The 19893-nt window shown below is 38.6% G+C and overlaps 1 protein-coding gene across 7 annotated transcripts in view; it reads right to left on the bottom strand.

Moving 5' to 3' along the window:
- The window catches only part of myom2a (myomesin 2a), a 38241-nt gene extending 25248 nt beyond the window's left edge, over positions 1–12993 (bottom strand). For 5 of the 7 annotated variants that reach the window (XM_067585493.1, XM_067585487.1, XM_067585488.1 and 2 more), the window contains exons 1-10: positions 12824–12993; positions 9472–9561; positions 8721–8856; positions 7300–7454; positions 6637–6729; positions 3531–3619; positions 3403–3441; positions 2078–2242; positions 1714–1875; positions 659–800 (exon numbers count right to left, since the gene is read on the bottom strand). In XM_067585493.1, the coding sequence (XP_067441594.1) occupies positions 659–800; positions 1714–1875; positions 2078–2242; positions 3403–3441; positions 3531–3619; positions 6637–6729; positions 7300–7454; positions 8721–8856; positions 9472–9561; positions 12824–12978 (1226 nt within the window). In that variant the 5' untranslated portion in view covers positions 12979–12993. Of the gene's footprint in view, positions 1–658; positions 801–1713; positions 1876–2077; positions 2243–3402; positions 3442–3530; positions 3620–6636; positions 6730–7299; positions 7455–8720; positions 8857–9471; positions 9562–11698; positions 11828–12823 lie in introns of all 7 variants that reach the window. The other 2 variants (XM_067585490.1, XM_067585491.1) reach the window with 1 other exon arrangement.
- Positions 12994–19893: the final 6900 nt, after the last annotated feature.

The raw sequence follows: 19893 nt of genomic DNA, 5'->3' as shown, positions 1-19893 counted from the left end.
CTATAAAACATCCTTCCCTTTGGAAACTGGGGATGACTGCTGCCAAAAGACTCATTTTGAGGGAAATCACCCTCTCCCCCTTCATCCGGAGATGGATGGTTGACATGGTTTTAGTCATAACTTGAGTCTTTCATACGGATGGAAAGACTCAAGTTCTTGAGAACCAGTTCAATAAAAAAATTCTCTGCTATCTGGGACCCATTTCTTGCCTACCTAGATGAGGCCAGGGGAGGATGAATAACTCACCCAGCTAATCTCTCATGGCCCTTGTTTGAGATCTAATGCACAGCACTTTTAAGCACTCTGTCCAACTGGCAGCCCTTTAATGCTAATGTTATTTTATTTATCTATTTATTCATTTTCTTTTAAATTTTTATTTATTTTCTCATTTATTTATTTATTTTCTCTCATGTCTGAGCTTTCCTGTTATTTGACTGTTTCTGTTAATCTAATTGCTTATGAAAACCCGCAAAATAAAGCACTGAAAAAAAAAACCTTAGAGTTGGTGATAATTCTCTGTGGGTTCATCATTATTATATAACTATGACATCTTGTTATACTTTAGGTCATTTTCTTGGCAGTAAGCACAGTGTATGTCTGTGTGCTACTTCTAGTCAATAAAAACAACGCCTGAGGAGTTCTCAGGGTGCAGACTGACCGATCCACAAAGTATCCAGTGATTGCCGCCTCATTGACGGTGTTGGGGGGTTTCCAGGCAACCAGGACGTAGTCTGAGTTGATGTCATATGCCTTGACGCTCATTGGTGCACCAGGGGCCCCGGCTGCAGAGGGAGCAGCATCTACGGTGCAAGGAAACCATGACATAAGGGAGGAAGAACGGACAGGGGGACAGCAGAACAGGAACACAAAGATATCAATACTCAATTTGCAATAATGACATGAATTCACAACACACAGATGGTGCACATCATAGTTTTTGCAGCACTGAATAGAAGGAAACAAAGGTTTAAAGACAATGTTTTAAGGAAAAATGAAGCAAAGAATTAAGAGGAAATTAAATGTGCAGTTCAAAAATCTTCCTTTAATTTTTTGAATCACAAATCAGACTAAATACTTTGTGCAGAAGCCGTGGGAACTGAAGCATTCACTTAATCAGTTAAAATGAATGAATATGTACTTTGACCTTTTGTCATGTTGAAGCACATTCTGAAATCCAGTTTGGTGAGAACCGAGTGAACTTCCCCTCGGTTTATGAGCCTGTCACAAGCTGTGTACTACTGATGTTACACATGTAATTTGGCTTGACTGAGTGCTAAAAGGTCGATACTGTTGAAAACAAGATAAATATTTAGATTCGAATGAAACAATGACATAAGAGGTAAAATGCACACTACATTTATGGCAACAGATATTGCTAAAAGCATTTCCATATTTCTTATATCTGTATTGGTTCTAGGTGTGATGTTCCTGCATAGCATTTTTAATAAGTCACCTGTCAATCAAACAGTATGGATTTACCGTGATGAGTATACATTTTATTTTCTTTACATAGGGATTTAATTTCTGTAGTTGGAGCTCAGTCATGGTGACTGTCATTGCGCCTTTTACAGTTCTTCTAATTATTCTAACACCGAGGTTCACGTCACCTTTTGCAATAAAGCAATCCAGCAGGTTTTCTAAGTATACTAATCTCTAAAATCGATGTGATGATGGATTTGTTGACGTCACATGATGCAGAGGATTGTGTCCTACCTGACACAAACAGGTAGGCGCTATGCTCGGCGGTGCCATCCTTTGTAAAGATGCGGAGCGTGTAGAGGCCCTCGTCGTCCTTGGCCAGGTGGGGCAGTTTCAGACGAGCCAGTCCTCCACCCACTGACATCTCTGCATGTTTACCTGGCTTCAACAGTTTATCTGTCAGCAGACAAGATGGAAGACACAGTGAGGAGTGATCAGTTAACACAGAACCAGCTGTTGGTTTCTGAGGCAGCTACAGAGGAAATAGATAAATGATAATGACATGCAAATGAAATAACTGTATCATAGGGTATAATAGTACAGAATTGACATCCCAGCTCCATACATGAACAAATGAGCGAATGATTGAATGTCTTACCGTCTCTGTACCACTGGGCGTGCGGTGGTACGTTGGGGAGGTCGGGGACGACCACCATGGTGCACGCCAGGCTGATAGAGCCGCCCTCCACACCAAAGCTCACTGAGAACCGATCCAGCAGGGTGACCTCCAGCTTACTTGGATGGATCTCAGTCAGATGAGGCACTGGCCGGCAGAAAACAAGAAGTTATCATTAATCAATGGCATATCATATCATGTTTATTGAAGCAGACTCTACTATAATTGTGTTTTTTCCCCCCAAAATTGCACTTTATTGCTGTTTATCTGTATTTTAGCAGGATGAATCGGAGTTATGATGTGACCAATATGGACATAAATTGACAGTCTACATAACTTGAGAAGCAGGCAGACCAGGCTGTAAATCATGGCCTTATTTAGTGTAATTCTATTGTAATTGTTTCAGCAGTTTACACATTCAAATCGTATATAATGTACCTTTAAAACCCGCAAACACTACCATTAGAAATTCCCCAAATTATTTCCTGTTTATATCAAGTGGTGAAATAGAAAACCCCTCCTGAATATATTAACTAAAACTGGAAATGACTTATTTCCGCCTCTTCAAGGACCGTTAGGGTTAGGGTTGGATCTATCAGATCTGACTTTAGGAACTCCTGTCTTATCATTGAGATTTCCAGTGGATCCCCATAAAATGTTGAATATTTCTGCCCCAGTTCATCCTTTTGTATCAGATGGCACTAATTTTGATGACACCTTTGTAACTCTTTATATGTGAGTGTGCAGGGTTCTTTGATTTTTCCACAATTATGTTTTTTTTTTTCATCCAATGAGCCATATAATACTGCTTATGCACACAAAGTCTGGACTAATAATGCATCTCACAAATGTGTTCAGACATTTTTAATCACTAATTGGGCCGAGGGAAGCTCTGTGGTAACTGGTCATGAGACACTGTGGTCTGTTTGGAGCACAGACTCATGATCTACTAATCACGATGTCTTATGATGTACTAATGGTGGAGGAAATTATTTGCTAAATTTTAACATGATTTAATTTCCTGAAAAACTAATACATCACGCTTAAGTATATACATGTTTAATTAGATCACCAGGGGCTGAAATATTTATTGTCAACAGACGTTTCTCTTGTTTTTTTACTCTGTCTGGATCTGGACGAGAACAACAGCGTCTCACAATAGTTTCCATTTCTTATCAGGCCTCTCACATGCTCTGCTATTTGCAGCCTAATGATCCCATGCGGAGCTGAGTGTCTGGGCCTGATTCCAACTAAAAATTAAAAAGAGCCCCTTCCTCATCAGCTACCGCCCCCTTCTTTCCTCTCACCTAGACCGAGATGGCAGGACTCCCCGGCTCCTGCTGGTCCTGTTGAAAAACGGAAACCATGATCACAGAGAGAAACATGACAGATGAATGAATGTCTTAATAGGAGTCAGAGGAAGGCAGAGGCTTACTCTTCACAATAACTTTAGCCTTGCTGGTAGCTGTGCCGTTAGGGTTGGTGGCCACAGCGCTGTACTCAGCAGTATCACTCACAACACATCTACAAGAGCGGACAGAAAGGAAGATGTCACAATGTTATTTAGTGAAATATATGAACGTATAGCCGTAACTTTGATTAGGGTGTAGTTGTGACTTCCCAAACTTGACTTATGGTTCTATAAGTGTTTGAAATTTGTATTTTAATGCACTGAATATGAAAATAGTCTTAGTCAGTCAGCATTAGTTAAACCGACTACTGTGATTAATATGATAATTTTGGAACTTTTTATGTGAATTTCACTTGAGACTTTTTTTTAGATACTCTTCAATTCAAATCTTAAAAAGTCTTAAAATTATTCTCATACTAAAGGTTTGTAGTTCTACTCAGGCTAAATTTCTAAAAATTAGATTCCACCAGCTGATCAAGCTCGTCTTTTCCACTGGTCTGACTGTTTCTTTTATCGGTCCCTCTAAAACAATAAAATATTACACTGGGATTTTTAAAAATATTCTCAAGTAAATGAATGTCTAACTTGTCGTTGTGGTGTAATTGCTGGAAGCTGATCCTGCTTTTGTATCATATTTTACCTTTTACTTATGGTCACAATACTCCAAGATGTGTGGAAAAAGATATTTCACTATAAGAAATGTTTGGCAAACCCATTGTACTTGATGAAAAAGGGGATTTAAGCACATTAGGGTAGTGGTTCTCAACGTGGGTTCAGGGGACCCCCAGGGGTCCTTGAAGGGGTCCCCAGCAATAAGGGGAATTATTTATTTTCACTATAATTCCTTATGTAAGTAACACAATGACAGAATGTGTGACTATTTTGGTCATCTAGAAGCAAAAATCTTATCAGACGAAGGATCCTGGGATAAAATCTTATCAGATGGGGGTCCGTGGTCTAATTTGTGTCAGTTTAGGGGTCTCTTCTTATCTCTTCCCAAACCTAACACAAACATGTTAGGTTAGGTCAAATATGTTACTAGTACAAACAGCGTCAAATTGCAAGTGAAATATATTTTAAGAAACACAGTTTAATGTAAATATCTGACTTTGTAATTATCTTTCGGGCCTGTTTTTTTTAACTAATTCTGTTTTTTAAAATATATATTGTTTTTTCATAACTGTTAATGTCCATATTTTTGTCTCATGTCATTTGTGTGTATTTATGTACCCCAAGACTAGCAGCTGCATTAGCAGAACATAATAGGAATCCTATAAACATGCTGAAAGTCAAGGCCTGTAACACAGAGTCGCACTTTAGTAAATGCGACGCAGTAAAGCTTTTACTTCCCCCAACAACACTTCGGTAGCTCTTAAAGTTTGGCTGTAAACACAAGACATCACGTACTGGTTCTTTAGAAAAATGATCTCATATGTTAGGAGTGCATTGAAAAGAAGGTGTATCAAGGGAGCGGCGGCCTTGTGACGGCGATTGAAGAGGAGTCAGAGGGTGAGAATAGAAGGAAGAAATGTGACCTTCACCCTGCACGGGAACTATTTTAAAGGTGATCCATTTTCTCAGCTGTGAGGGACATAAATTGAGACTGTGTTCTTTTTCTAGCGGAGCATTTCACTTTGCACTTTTGTTTGTGCTTTGAATGAGAAAATTCTTCATTTAAAAGGTTTTAAAAGTTGGGGACATAAACTACATTCTCCTGAATGACCCTGTAATGCAATGACGGAGGACTGGAGATATTCAGTGCATCTGAGAGAAAGAGAGAGGGAGACAGAAAGAGAGAGAGAGAGAGAGAGAGAGAGAGAGAGAGAGAGAGAGAGAGAGGGGAGCGGGAGGAATTCATGGCTCGAATGACGCAAAGGTCAGCACTTCGACACGAACAGCTGAGGAGTCTTCAAGATGACGAACAGGCCAGCAGACCCTCCTCTCACTCCCTGTTCTCTCTCTCTGGTCAAACTTCTATTGACTTTAATACCAAAAATGAAGATAAAGTGCTAAAAACTTTTAAGTGCCACAGAGGAAATTATTAATAACTGCAAATAAGTTATTCTGTAATCTTTTAATCCTGCTGGTAGTATGTTTTCCTCTCTTTTCTCTTCTCTTTTAAATTTGGCCTCATAACACAGGTTCCTTCATATTTTAAAAATTACAAGATTCTTCTTATTTGTGTACTATAAAGCTTTATAAGACAAAGCAGCATATTGATGCATCTGTCGCTTCAAATGGCAGCGAGAGATACAGATAGCACCGGTTGGAATTTAAAATGTCCTTTCTTGTCCAAAACCTACTACGCATACAGCCCATGTCACACTTTATAAGGATTAAATAGTGAACAGTGGTTTGATTTCCTTAGTTTGGTTAGTTAATATATTACAATTTCTGATTAAACCAGAGCTAAATAACGTTATCCTGCTAACTAAACTCAGACTAGTTTATTCCTGTTAACTTGCTATTCATGTAAGTCAGTCAGTGACAGTCAGCTGTTAGCCTGGTCAGTGTTAAAACTACATCAAAAAATACTTCCACAGAAACTGTTAGGGGGCGAATAAAGTGATGGGACGCAGCCAGGTAACCGAACGCAATTGCCCAGGGGAGGGAAATGGACATGAGGGTGATGACAGTCACCCAGAAAAATATTGCAGACCTCTCACTCAGTGGTGTTTTGTTTTTTTTATTGCACCATCTGCCCAATTTGTGCAGCGCCAGCGGAAAAAGTCCCAGTACTTCCAATGACCAAAATAAAACAGATTTATTTGTTTTAATGTGTGATTTAAGCAGATAAGAGAGGTGTATTTTTTTACATGAAAACTTTGGAAAGTTCAATTTAAAGCTTTTTTTCCAAACTATTTTTACAATATCTGTTCAGTGTGAATTGTTCTTCAGATGTGTTTTCAGGCCTTTGATATCAGTATTCTATCACTTGAGTTTGAACGAATGATTAATACAACAAAATTGCAACAAATGCTGGGATTTCGTTGAAAGAGTAGTTGATAATTCAAACTCACATATTTATAGACAAATACAACAATGCCTATTCAAATGTCTTCAAATAAAAAATGTGTGATGTTTCATGAAAATTCATTGTCTACTCAGCAGAGTTGTGTTTGTCTCGTACCTGCTAATGATCAAACTGTGGACTCCATACTTGCTTTCAATCTTGTACTTTCCTGGAGCACTCAGTGGGTCGACTGGCACTCCGCCTTTATACCTACAAAGAGTCAGCAGTTGTTCACAGTTACAGTACATGCTAAGACTTTAAACGGATAAAATATATTTAAGTATGAGTATAGGGATCCATGTCTTTCTGATGATCCATCCTACTATAAAGTATTGTGTGTTGCATCTTCAAATAGCAGGAGATATTTACAAGGTGCAGGCTACTAAGTGGATGCGCCCAACATTGTAAATAGGTATTAACTGGATTAAATGAAAGCCAACGGTGCTAACAAGCCCTGTCAGGAGAGATCAAAGGATCAATAATACATATTTTACAGGGTAACATTTAAATAACTGAGCTAGACACTAAACTAACAAAGCTAATCCTAACACAAGAACGGTTATACAAATCAACAGTAAGCATGTGGTCATTAAGTTCATTGGACATGTTGCTTGATGGTTTGTAATTAATCTTGTAGGTTGTTTTGTTGTCTAAATATTATTTAAAATGTGAAAAGTGTTGTAAAGTGTTAAAAAATGAGTATCATGAGTAGTACTTTAATTGTAGGTACTTCTCTATATTCTGACGTAATGATGAACAATGAGATGTGAATATTCTGACCATTTAACAACGGGCCTTGGTTTTCCCTCCACGGTGCAGAACAGTTTGACAGGAGTCTTCTCCCACACGGTGTGGGGCCGCAGGGCCACCAGGAAGTCCGGCATCTTGTGGACTTCATCATACAAATCCACCTTCTTGGTCATCATCTCCTGAACCTGGAGACAGAAGATGGCAGGTTGAATTATACAGCCCATAAGTCACAGGACAACTACATATTTTTTTAATTCTAATTGGCGATTAGGAATAAAACTGTAACTTGCTGTTCATTTTTATGTGTTTATCATGCATAGTAAACATTAAGACCAACTGTTTCAATGAAAAGAAGACGTCACTGTAAGTACCTCTATGCCAACATTTTGTAATCAGCAACTTTCCCTGCTGACACCTCTATTAACAAATCTGAAATCTGCCTAGACCAGAAGGATTAGAGATGTGAGGTCAGCAGGCAGCAGTTAGCCCTGCAGTCAACAAGCAGTCAGCAACTTTTAACTTTTAACGTCAGCATCATCCGTCTGTCTACATACAGCAGGAGAAAGACTCTTGCACCTTTCATATATGAATGACCACAGTATTTCTTTTAACCATGGCCAAGATCTTTTCCTGACCCTGAGTCATTTTTGTGCCTAAACATGCCCAAATTTTAACCATAAAGGTAGAGAGATCAGAAAATGCTCATATGAATCACTTTTGGAACGTTCATTGAAAATTGTTTTGGGAGACAATGACAGATAATGTAATTCTGCTGATAGGAGCATCAGATCAGAAAACGCTATTACAAACATCCCATTTTTATGGATTAGTTTGTTTTGAATGTAGTAGACTTTGGGTGCAACTCAAGTCCTCAGGCATTTTTTGCTACAGACAAACTGCAGGAAATAACTAAATAAAAGCAGAAATGCAGCTTAGTTCACACTCTAAGAGAAGTAAGCAAATCAGATTCAAATGACCAGAGAGGTCCAAAAGATTACTATCTTACAATCATATCAGAGATGAATTGTATCTATGTGTAAAGACAACCTAGACACACTGTATGTAACCATTGTTATAATTAGTGCATTGATGCAGTGTGTTAAAAACACCATGATGCTGTGATAAAGAGAAATGTACAGTTGAGTATCGTCTGCATATCTGTGATATGAACTGTTCTGTAAACAAACTTGAATGAATTGATCTTTGTCATTTAAACTGTAATTTGTACTCAAGGTAGGAAGTCAACATTGTTTTAACCTTTGGCTGTAATAAGTATACTCATTAAATAAATCTAACAGCCATGTTTTGAGGTGACCAAACTCAACTTTCTTGTTAAGTTTCACTTTAGTTTCACATAGAAATCATAAAAAAGCAATAAGACACTACAAAATAAAAAGTACAGCCGCACAAGCAGCATTAAATGGTGAAATGTTGTCCACTTAGTCACTTACCTCTCTCTGTATAGCAAGACTCTCCACTTGGGCCTTGGTGGAAATCCGCATCCTGTGGAGCTCCTCCTGAATAACAGCCAGTCCTTTCGCAACATGCGTAGTTACTCTCTGGTACTCTTCAGTCTCATCAGCACTCCTATCAACACAGAACTCCTATTAATCTAATTCTAATCTAGGAACCAGCTAGTAAAAAGCAAGTGGGATTAACAAACTTGACACTTTTGTATCAAACTTTACACTTGAAACTTTTGGATTGGATAAAACTTGGAGGCCAGAAATGGAGGACTACAGTATATCTTCAAATCAGATTCAAGTTCTGGGATTACTTTCCCAATAACTTTTAGAAATACCATCAAACATTAGCTTAAAATAATATTCTCCATATTGTGCCACAACATTGCCAATCTGTTTTGTATATTTGATCAGTAGTACCCGGTACAGCAATAGTAAGAAGTTTAAGAGTGAACTTATCACTAGCAGTATTAATACTGTACCCATGTTTTTATAAGTCCACTCAGTTAATTTACCACACTTGGTAGTTCTGGACAGACATCTCGTGCATATGAGGTCTAAAACTCCTAAATCAACACCAATCTCCAAATTATCATCACTGAAAAATAAGCAGTTTTTAACACTGAAGAAATGTGCTGCCTTGACTTGAGTCAGATAGTAGAGACTGTAGTTCAGTATTACCTTACACCTAAAATAGCTGGACATGTGTCAGCAGCCAATGGAAACGGTGGGAACTCACCTCTGCCGGAATGCCGGTATGGTATAGGCTGGTTCTGCCATAGCCTCTGTGGCATGGGCGTGCACGTGGCTTTCCTTAGAACTTGATTTCCTGTTGAGATAAAGTCCATCAATGTGAAATAGCCACTGAAGAGAAATTGTACCAGCATGGACCTTTCCAGTTTTAGTTTTGATGAAGCAGTCGCTTTGGTAAAAACTCCCAAAAGCCACCAGAGGTCATGCCTGAGTTTGATGTAATTGTACAGTAGTACAAAAAGGCAGGAAATTCTCACAAATGAAGGCCTTATCTGTGATGTCATGTTTTAATATTCTTTCATTTACTAAGGACAGACAGAATATGAGTCGTTATTTAACTTCAAGACTATTTTTATTGTTTCTCCTCTGTTGTTGGAGCCCCATTTCTTTCCTTCACATTGCCAATGTAATGCAATAATATTTCCTAAATATCCTAAGCAATCCCTTCAAATGATATTAAGTCATTTGCATTACAGAGCGTAAATATATATACCACCTCCTCATTCAGTTTGCACTTTAAGGGGTCTGCAGCCAAATCTATTTGAAAAGGCTGATGGTTGTTAGAGTCTGATACAGATGAGGAGAATTCGACCAATGAGCAACATGGACATGGACTCGGATTTCATCCAAAAAACCTTTTGAAAGGATACATTAACATGGCTGATCAAACTGACAAAATAATAATAAAAAAGGTCTGTATAAAAACTCATCAAGAACCACTCAGCCCTCCATTTTTTTTCTGGTCAAATCTGGTCAGTAGTGATATGCGTATCTACAGCTCTGACCACTGGCCTCAGATGTAGGTCAGGTTCAGGGGAATGGCATGCATCCTTTCACGTAAGACAGGGGTTACATGACAACATGGCAGCCAGCTACACGAAGACTTGGTAATCAGAACTTGGCTTGAGGTGCCTCATATGTGGTACTTGAGGCAGTTTTAGGTCCTGCCCTCGTCGCATCATCACTAGTGACAACAAAGCTGGCACAGCCATTGACTCATGAATCAGATTCAGCGCAAAGTGTGACTATGCTGCTTGGCAGAGCTGGACTAAGAGCCAGGTTGGTTGCAGTGCTTTTTAAAATCACACAACAGCTAAAAAGCAAAACACATAATGGTCATGACCTGTATAATAAAATCAGACAAAAAAGTGTTGGCAGAAGCTGCAGCACATCAGCAGCACTATTATCTGTTGCCTTGACCAGGGCTGGAGCTCCAGAGCTTTTGGTCCCCACAATGAAAAGAGGTCATAGCAAGTAAAGCTGGGAAGTAACTCATTGGTGGCCATTTTTAAATTTTACACGAGCACTTATATGACTGTACTTTTGTGTTTTCAGTGGTTTAATTTCTTCTTGTCCAAGCTTAGTTTGAATATATCATCCTTAATCTCAAACTACATTATTGTCAGGAAGAGAAATAAATAGGAGCATCCAGATGATCTAATACATTAAAGGGTACACCTCTGATTTTACATGCCAAAGTCAATTTACTAGTCACAAACTGAAACTATTTTAAGTAACATTACATGACTAACTACACCAAACTGGATTGGATTGTCATTCTTTTCTTCAAGAACAAACTGAGCTATCTTAAACTTTCCCTTGTTTGCTAATTTCAACATTTCTATTCAGTTTTCAACTTTAGATAGTTAAATCAGACAGTTCCATCGGACTTAAAATGACGTGACGCTCTTTGTGTTCTCACTTTCTGACTAGAAACGCTGCTATAGGCACAGACAACCACAAAAGGTAATAGTTAATAATAAAAGTTGCCAATGGGCCTTTTAGGGGATAGTAACAAGTACAACATGTATTCTCCGATGCTCGTCATGCATTGTTGAACTGTAGCAACAAAGGCGGTGTAGGTGAATGATATCAATTTTCAGCAAGACACACTGTTTAAGCGCTTGTTTAAGTGTAGGGTCTATGATGCTGTAAACTGAATGAAAACAAAGGGACAAAGGCAAAAGATCGAACAACAGTGAGTCCAACAGATTTGTTGAAGGAGAGTCTGCTGTTTAGGAGAAACTTCAGACTTAAAAGTCTGACCCTGCACAGCTTTAAATCTGAAGTCAGAAGACAAATGAAAAGCCAGCGAGGAAGCAGACACATACACAGTAAGAAAACCAGGAGGCCATGTCAGATACGCCCCTTCAGCTGTGGCTCTAGCTCTACCTGGCGAAGCAGCAAGTGGCAGGTGAACTCCACCTTCATACCTTTCTGTATGATGATGGGCAGCACTTTTAGTGTGATGGTAAGCATAATCAGTTTTGACATGGCTCACATGCTTCTTCTTACTCCCATGTATGACTTTGGAAGCCATGACCGGAACACTTCAAGGAGACCTGGCCGAGGGCACCAGGGGGAGGGGGAAACCAAACATGTGTTAGCCATGACAGCAGTGTCAATACAAGCCTTCCCTTTACCATTGTTGTTACTGCAGCCATAATGAAGTATCTGTGATACACATGTTGTCATCTTTTGAACATAAGTATCCAGGGTTAACAGATACTGAAAGCATCGTCATTGCAATACCTTGTCGTGCAGTATAAAAATCGTTGTGCAATACAGTCACTAGTGTTGCTCCAGCCTAGAATAATTACTGGGGTTTTATTCATATTACAGAAAAAAAATTACCATTTCAGAAAAATGCTAATATTTAAAGAATTCATAAATATCATATGAATATATTTATCATATTGGAGGACATGCCCAACATTTAGGAGGCATCGGGATAGTTCAAATGTACTGCCAGAGCTCAGCACTTCAAATGTTTCACCTTACAACCTCACACAGCTCAGCTATGAATAGCTTGCAGCAGTCTGCCTATTCCATGATTGGAGAAATGAAGGAAATAGAGTCATTACCAGCAGTGCACAGACCTCACATTATTTAATTAAAACCATCACAGAGGAAATGAGACTGATCAGACTGAATAGGCTCTTTTGACTTGAATACGAGAGTAGGGATACATTTTAAACCAGCTGTCAAATCAAGACTCTGCTTCAGGATAATTATGCTTCCATTTAGTAAAATAAATCATTCCAACAAAAAAAAACATTTCTACCTGCATCTATTTGTCTGACACAAATTAGCAAAAGAAGGTCAGCAACCCCTTAATGCACTGGTATGTTAGGAACTGGAGATTACAACAGACTGCTGCTGAGTTTCCCCACTCAGGAGACAGATTAACTACAGCCATTTATTATAGCAACACATTTCACTTATCCCACTCTTGACAGCAGATAATTGCTCTTCCTACTCTGTACTTCCTTTTGCAAAAGTTATATCTGCAATAAAATCAGCTCAATTATGAGAAAGTTTTAAGAAAAGTGTCTTACCCCAAGAGATTAAAACAGCGCAAAGCGGTGGCAGACCAGCCTGATGCCACTTGGGAAGCACTTGCTGATGGTAACAAAAATATTACCCTCTCACAGGAGGAATGCTGTTCCCCTTCCTCCCCATGTATGGATGCACTTAAGACTATATATAGCATTTACCTCCAAATTTCGCTCTCATTCTGCACTTTGGAGGTGGAGAGAGTGCATCTGTACCTGCAAATGTATTGAATTATTGGAGGTATGTTTTATAAGCTGCATTCATCAAATTTAAGTTGGTTTTCTTTGAAATTTTTAGTGAAAGTTTGAGGGACATTTTAAATGTCTGTAAATCACTCATGAAGGCTATATATTTCTAAAATGAAATATTGTTTCCACTCAACAATATTTAATCTCAGAAACTGTCAAATTAATGTTTAAATGGCGTGTTGCCAGCCTTCCCTATACTGGGTAAGAAGACTGATTTACTTTTCTAACAATAATCCTAATAGGAACCTTACCTTTAGATATCAAAAATATTAGTCTACGCAAGAGCCGGAAAGACGTTTTTAGATAATCTGCTGGTTGATCCCAACACTGAAAGCCTTATGAAACCTTTTTAGGTTTCTGGAGACAGCTTGTCTTCCTTGGCTCAACACTTGTGAGCAGCAGTCGGGCTATTTTTAACTGTAAGTCCTCCGATACAGTGATACCCCCAATTCTTACTGTACAAGAGCCCCTGCAGCTATTTATATTCACATGAGTCTATTTGGAAATTAAAATGACCGGATACATGGAAAAAAAAAACCAAACACTTATGAGGCAAAGTTGGTGAACTGAGATATGACAGAAAACATCACAGTGAGCAGGTGTAAAGTTTATTACTCAGATGACCTGAAGTTGTTGCCATGAGGCTTCACTAGAAAGATCAACTTCCCTTTTCTGTTTAACTGTCTGTCTACACCGGCCTGCAGTTTTATTCACATATTTAGATTGCAGTATGCTCATACTAAATCCAGAAAACTTGTATTATATGTATTCCCCTCAAAGCCCCAAAGTGTAGGATTTGAAAACTTCTTTGGATTTTAGTGACTCCAAGTGGTGGTGGATGAAAAAGACAGTGGCAGGCAACCTCTGACATTGAATGTAAGGACTTGTCAAGTGGCTGAAGGAGGACCCAGATGGTTGACTTGAACCACTGTAAAAATAAATTTGACTTATTATTTTAACCAGACGAGAGATGTAGATGTAGTTAGGGCAGGTTTGGGCTGAGTTCTGGTGAAAAATTCAAAATGGTTAAGCTAACTCAAAACCAACATAAGGAAAAGCTACACTGTTGACCATCAACATTTACTGGCAGTGAGTGTGCTGATGAAATGACCTAGAAGATCATCCACCTCCCATATTTATACAAGTGGGCCCTCCTGCAAAGGCACACCACAGTTAGTTTACCATCATGTAATGCATATGTGCCATATCAAACAACAAAGCCTGAGCTAACACATTCTCTTTACTGCATTCAAAGTGGAAAAAAGTACAATATATATGTATTCAGTGCAGGAGCACAAGCTGAAAATCCCCTCAGTAATTTATCCCATGTGTCTCCTCCACTAATATCTTTAGATTCTCATAATTATGTATTAACAGCCAGCATTTTTACTTGGAGATACAGAAGCACACACAAACAATCACTCTGCTGATAAATATATTCCAATTTCTAAAAAATGGGACTTTGGATTTTAGTGTAGCTACACAATTACAGCAACAAGCCTACAGTATAGACCATCTTCATAGCAGACATTTTGACTTGTTGTCAAGGTGGGCCAGTTTCAGAGCTCTGGTATTGTGCATGCTCACACACTGACATGGCTTACTGGGACAATTAATGGAGCCACAGTTAATGTTGTTGTTTACATCTCTGGTTTTCCCGCTTTGATAAGCCAAAATGTGTGCGTGAAAAAGCCTCTACTCTGTTAGCAGGAGAAAATAAAATAATATACAATATAACACAGCAGACTATCCACATTACTTTACAGGTAAAACATAAAGCACTCACTGTGTGCATTTAAGTGACAAAAGATTAATATGACAAAAACAAAAAATATCACCTTAACTTCATGCTTAAAGGGCCACTGCTGCATCTCTTTATTTACCTTTATAAACCCACATTCAGTTTAGTTGACAGTCCAATGCTGCCCTCTAGTGTCTCTTTAGCTGCCATTACACTGGATATGCTGACCTGGGGAAAGTAATTCTTACTTTGCTCGTTTCATGTTTTTTTCTTTCTCTCTGTCACTCAAGAATATTAGAGGAAACAGTGATATGTGCAGGGTTTGACCCTTATAATTAAAGGGATTTGGTGACAACAATTATTATAAACATCTCCTTTCAAAACAAGGTTGCAAGAGTTTTACAACAGAAACTAATTGGATAGGAACGGTGCAAAAACATAATGTGCACACCGGAAGAATAATTATATGTTCAAGTAACGTAATATTTAATATTATGATTTAATGGTAATATTTAACCTACTATTAATGGGGATATCACTGTAGGTTTTATTATGCATGGGAAACGTTTACAGCTAACCTGGCGCACCAGACGGTTTGTCGTCCATGGAAACTGTTTGGAAAAGGGCAGGCGCTTTAAAAAAATACTTGGCAGGTGATTGGACAAACCATCTGTCCATCACCGTCTATCGCCATCTTACCTTGCGAGGCAGCTGGAGTCACAACGCTGATTGGTCCGAACCACCGGTGGTTTGGACACAAGCGCATAACTTTAAACCTGACAAGATGGATTCTCGCGTGAACTTATAAATCTTGTTCCTTGTTCCTATTAGAATCTTTGTTCCTCATTAAAGATATGTCTGGGAAACAACGATACAGAATCAAATTTTATTTATGTTTTTATTGTACAAAACCATAACAGTTTACAATTAAAAGGGTCAGTTCACCCTAATTGCAAAATGACATTTCCTCTTGTGCTCCTGATAGTATCTAGACAGTTTTCTTCAGATATCTGTCTCAGAACATGTTGTGAACAGTTTTTATCGGAACTAATGTCAACAAAAGAAATGATCTCAATGAAAACTGTTCAAAGTGAAATTCGTGGAGTTGCAAAAAAAAAAGAAGAGTGGTCTTTGCATGTTTGTGTGTAGGAAATAAAACAATAGTTCAAAACAAAAAATCTACTCCCACACACTGTCAGCACTTACTGCAAATTTATTAAATATCTTTGTTTCGGTCAAGTGATCTTCATCAGGCGTTTCATAACTGGGAGATGTTTTGGATTATCCACAGTAACACAAACATTGTGTCTGGAAAGACCCATTGCTGGTGTTTTTTGGTGTCTTTTTTCTGTAATTATTCAAAGTTTTAAGCCACAAATGACTCATACTGGTGTGGAGGGTTAGGGTTAGAAATCTGAGAGACCAATATCTCAAAATAAGAATTAGAATTAGCTTTATTGGCCAAGTACATTTAAACACACAAGGAATTTGACTCCATATTTGAAACCAACTCCACAGCACGATACCAGTGGGGCTAGGTGAGAAAATGTGTTATTTTTTTGTAATCAGGGTAAACTGAGCCTTCAAAGCTTGGACGACTCTAAATCTCAGCCTGAGCAGGGCCTTTCTCTACTGAATGAGACACAAAAGCAGCTGTGCAGCAGTGTTGTGCATTTTAAGTGTTGTTTTATCCTTGATCTGAGATTTCGAGGACAGAAACTCTCTTAGATTTATGTTGAGTGCAGAACATGCTCACAGGAAATGCTCATAACTTATCAAAGCATGCACATGGAAAACTACATAAGTAAAAAGTAACAAATAGACAACATTAACTCAAATACAGTTAGCAGGGTATTTGCTTAACATCACAACCTTTGATATTAAAACTGATCAAATGGAATCAACACCTCTGAAACTCTCAACAAAAATTTTTTCACAAACTTCATACTTTTTGAAGAGTTACTGTGTTGTAAGATAGTTCTCTTTATTTTGTCCAACCCATACTTACGCCAGCCAAAGCACGTATGAATGCCTGTGTGACATTGTTAAGTCTCCTGCTGGATTCCAGTCTCCTTCCTCTCTCTGGCCCCAGTACACAGCATGTTTGTAGTGGGAATAAAAGAGATTATTGGAGCATGATAATATGATGAGCAGGAATTTCACAAGTTTGAGGGGCCTCATCACTGCAGAGCGACACACACTTCTGACCATACTGCATTCTTTGAGGCTGTATGAGAGCACACAGCTGCATTCATTTTAACATACATGACAACTGAGTTTTGTTTTTATTCTTATTTTCTGTGAATGGCTTTAATTCTGTGAGTCCTGTGCTTTTATTATATTGTATTATATTGAGGATCAATCCCAATATATTAGTATTTTCTATGTTCTAATCACATTTGGCTGTTAGGATGATAATATTGGTCGCTTGTTCATTTGTTTGGATCTTTAATCCATCCAACACTTTGCTCCAATGCAAGATATCTCAACAGCTGATTGGCTAGATTTCCATGTGATTTGGGCTGGATATTCATCCCTTCCAGGGGATGATTGCAAATAAAGGGCTGGATATACTTCAAATGGTTGTGAAAACAGGCACTGGATGCACACACGGTTCTGTTTGCACGGCCACGTGGATGAGGAAAGTATACTTTGGAGTTAATCTGGCTGAACCCCTGACTTTTTCTAAAGTACACTGTCACATTAAAACTTCCCACTTCTCCCAGAACGCTTTAGTTCAGACAAAATATCTTGAAAACTGTTTTCAGTGACCCCCTTACCATCCTCTAGCACCACCATCAGGTCTAATTTCCCACTTGTAAACAAGAAATATCAAAATATATTCGGCATTGCTATGAAATTTACTGAACATATTCATGAACTTGATTATGAGACATTCATGACATGTAGAAGGCCTCCATCCTACCTATCAGAGCATCTTTTTTGTGGTGTTTTGCAGGTTTAATGTTCTGCTGTTGGTTGAAAAAACATCCTAAACTTTAGTATTTTGTTATTGCTGAAGAACTTTGCCAAAGCTTCCTGCCACAGCTGATTTGCGGACTCCTGTATCATATTAAATACTATAGTTTACAAAACAAAATATTATAGAGCTGTTCTTCAAATATAATGTAGTGTGCAAATGTTTTAGGTACTTTAGATGTTCAGATTCTTATCAATAATGCAAGACCATCAGGGAGGTGCCTGATTTGTTCTGCAGCATGACAACGACTCCAAACATCCAGCCTGAGTCATAAAGAACTATCTTCAGCGACAACAAGAACAAGGAGTCTTGCAACAGGTGGTTTATCTCCCACAGAGTCCTGATCTAACCATCATGGAGTCAGTCTGGGATTAACATGAAGAGACAGCTGAGATGCCGAAATACACAGAAGAACTGTGGCGACTTCTCCAAGACGCAGGAACAACCGACCTGCCGAGTACCTGAAAAACTTGTTGCAGGTGTACCGAGGAGAACGGCTGTTGTTTTAAAGGCAAAGCTGCTCACAGCAAATATTGATTTGATTTAGTCTTCTGTTTACTGAACTTTGTATGAAGTAAAAACAATTCATGGCATTATTTTTTAAGGAATCCCCACTTTACTTTTAGTGCCTGAAACTTTTGCACAGAACTATATTTAAATTGCTTTACTAATTTTAATGTAGGTTTACTGACGCCTTACTATGATATGTTAGTTATTCATGTTCCTCAGAAAATATAAACGTTTTACTTTAGATAACCTGAACTTTCCTCTAGCACCACCCTCTGGACAAAATGTCAACTTTACACACAATGGACCACTTCATCCTGAGAGGATAAACCCTTTACTGACTTTCTAGTAGTGCCCGAACCACTTCACTGAAATAAATGTATTTTGCGATATTCTGCTAAATATATTAACACAAAGCACCAAAAAATATAACTTCCCTGGTATGAGGCAACTGGTTAAATGAATGAGAATACTCAGAAAAAAGGACGGGGGTCGTTGGACGCAAAAAAGTGAGAGAATTCAATGTGCTCAAAATGTGCACAAATACAAGCACTCAATAGAACGAAGAACACAGAAAAGGTTTTGTTTGTCCGACTTGAGTATTTTCAAGGACCTGCTTGGGAAACCTGCTTCCACTGTTTCTTGTAGATAAATAAATGAGAAAATATTTCACAATTTCAGAAATTTTAAGCAAATTATTACTGTTTAATTAAGAAAAATCATGATTTTGGTTGTTTTATATCATTGATTCGTCATTTTTGTGCATATTTCTTGCTTTTTAGATACTTTTTTTTTATCAAATCTGGACATCTAACATTGCTGTAAACTAAAAACTTGCGTCTCATCTGTTAATCCTGTTAGCGTTTTTTGTGTGTGAGTGTTAAATTGAAAAGACATGCTGCTCATACTTCCTTAAAAATAGAAAGTGCTTGGTTCTAGCAACCCATATCTCCACATTAATACACAAATGAAACAGTAAGAGTTTATGTCTGCACTAAGATGAGTCCATCTGCAGATTTGAAAACCAGAATCACAGCCCTCATTTTGATTCATCAACAGAACCTGCCCAAACATTGATTTATTGTTTAAATCGACAATTTAATAATGAAGAGGGTGTAATGGGTTTGTGTGTGTCAGCAGACTCAGAGTGTCAGAGTGGACAATGACTCAACTACACAGATGAAGGTCACCGGAGAAGGTCACCCTGAAGCAGCCATGACACCAGGCAGGATATTCTGCCTCAGAGGGGAGTGAATGAATGCTAAATGCTAATCCCTCCCTCTCCCTCTCTCCTCTTTGAGCTGCTCTTTTGGGGCACAGAGGGGGGAAAGACGGTACAGGGAAGCTGTTCAGTTCATTCATGCACTCACTGACTCGTGGTTGCAGCCAGTAGAAGATGGGACAGAGGAGGAGGAGGAAGAGGAGGAGGAGGGGGGAAGTGTGGGCGGGATAGAGGGGAATAAAAGAGGGAAGTCCTAAATTGCAGTGGTTCAGCGGGGAAAAAGAAGGACGTCAGAGGTTTTGCACGTCATTGAGTCAGCAGACATGGGTCTTTTCACGCAGAGCGTGGTGACGTTACCGAGCTGCAGGGGTGGG

The sequence above is a fragment of the Thunnus thynnus genome, chromosome 3 (genome assembly GCF_963924715.1).
Source record: "Thunnus thynnus chromosome 3, fThuThy2.1, whole genome shotgun sequence".
NCBI lineage: Eukaryota > Metazoa > Chordata > Actinopteri > Scombriformes > Scombridae > Thunnus > Thunnus thynnus.
The sequence above is the reverse complement of the archived record's forward strand: the minus strand, read 5'-3'. Positions and strand labels throughout refer to the sequence as shown.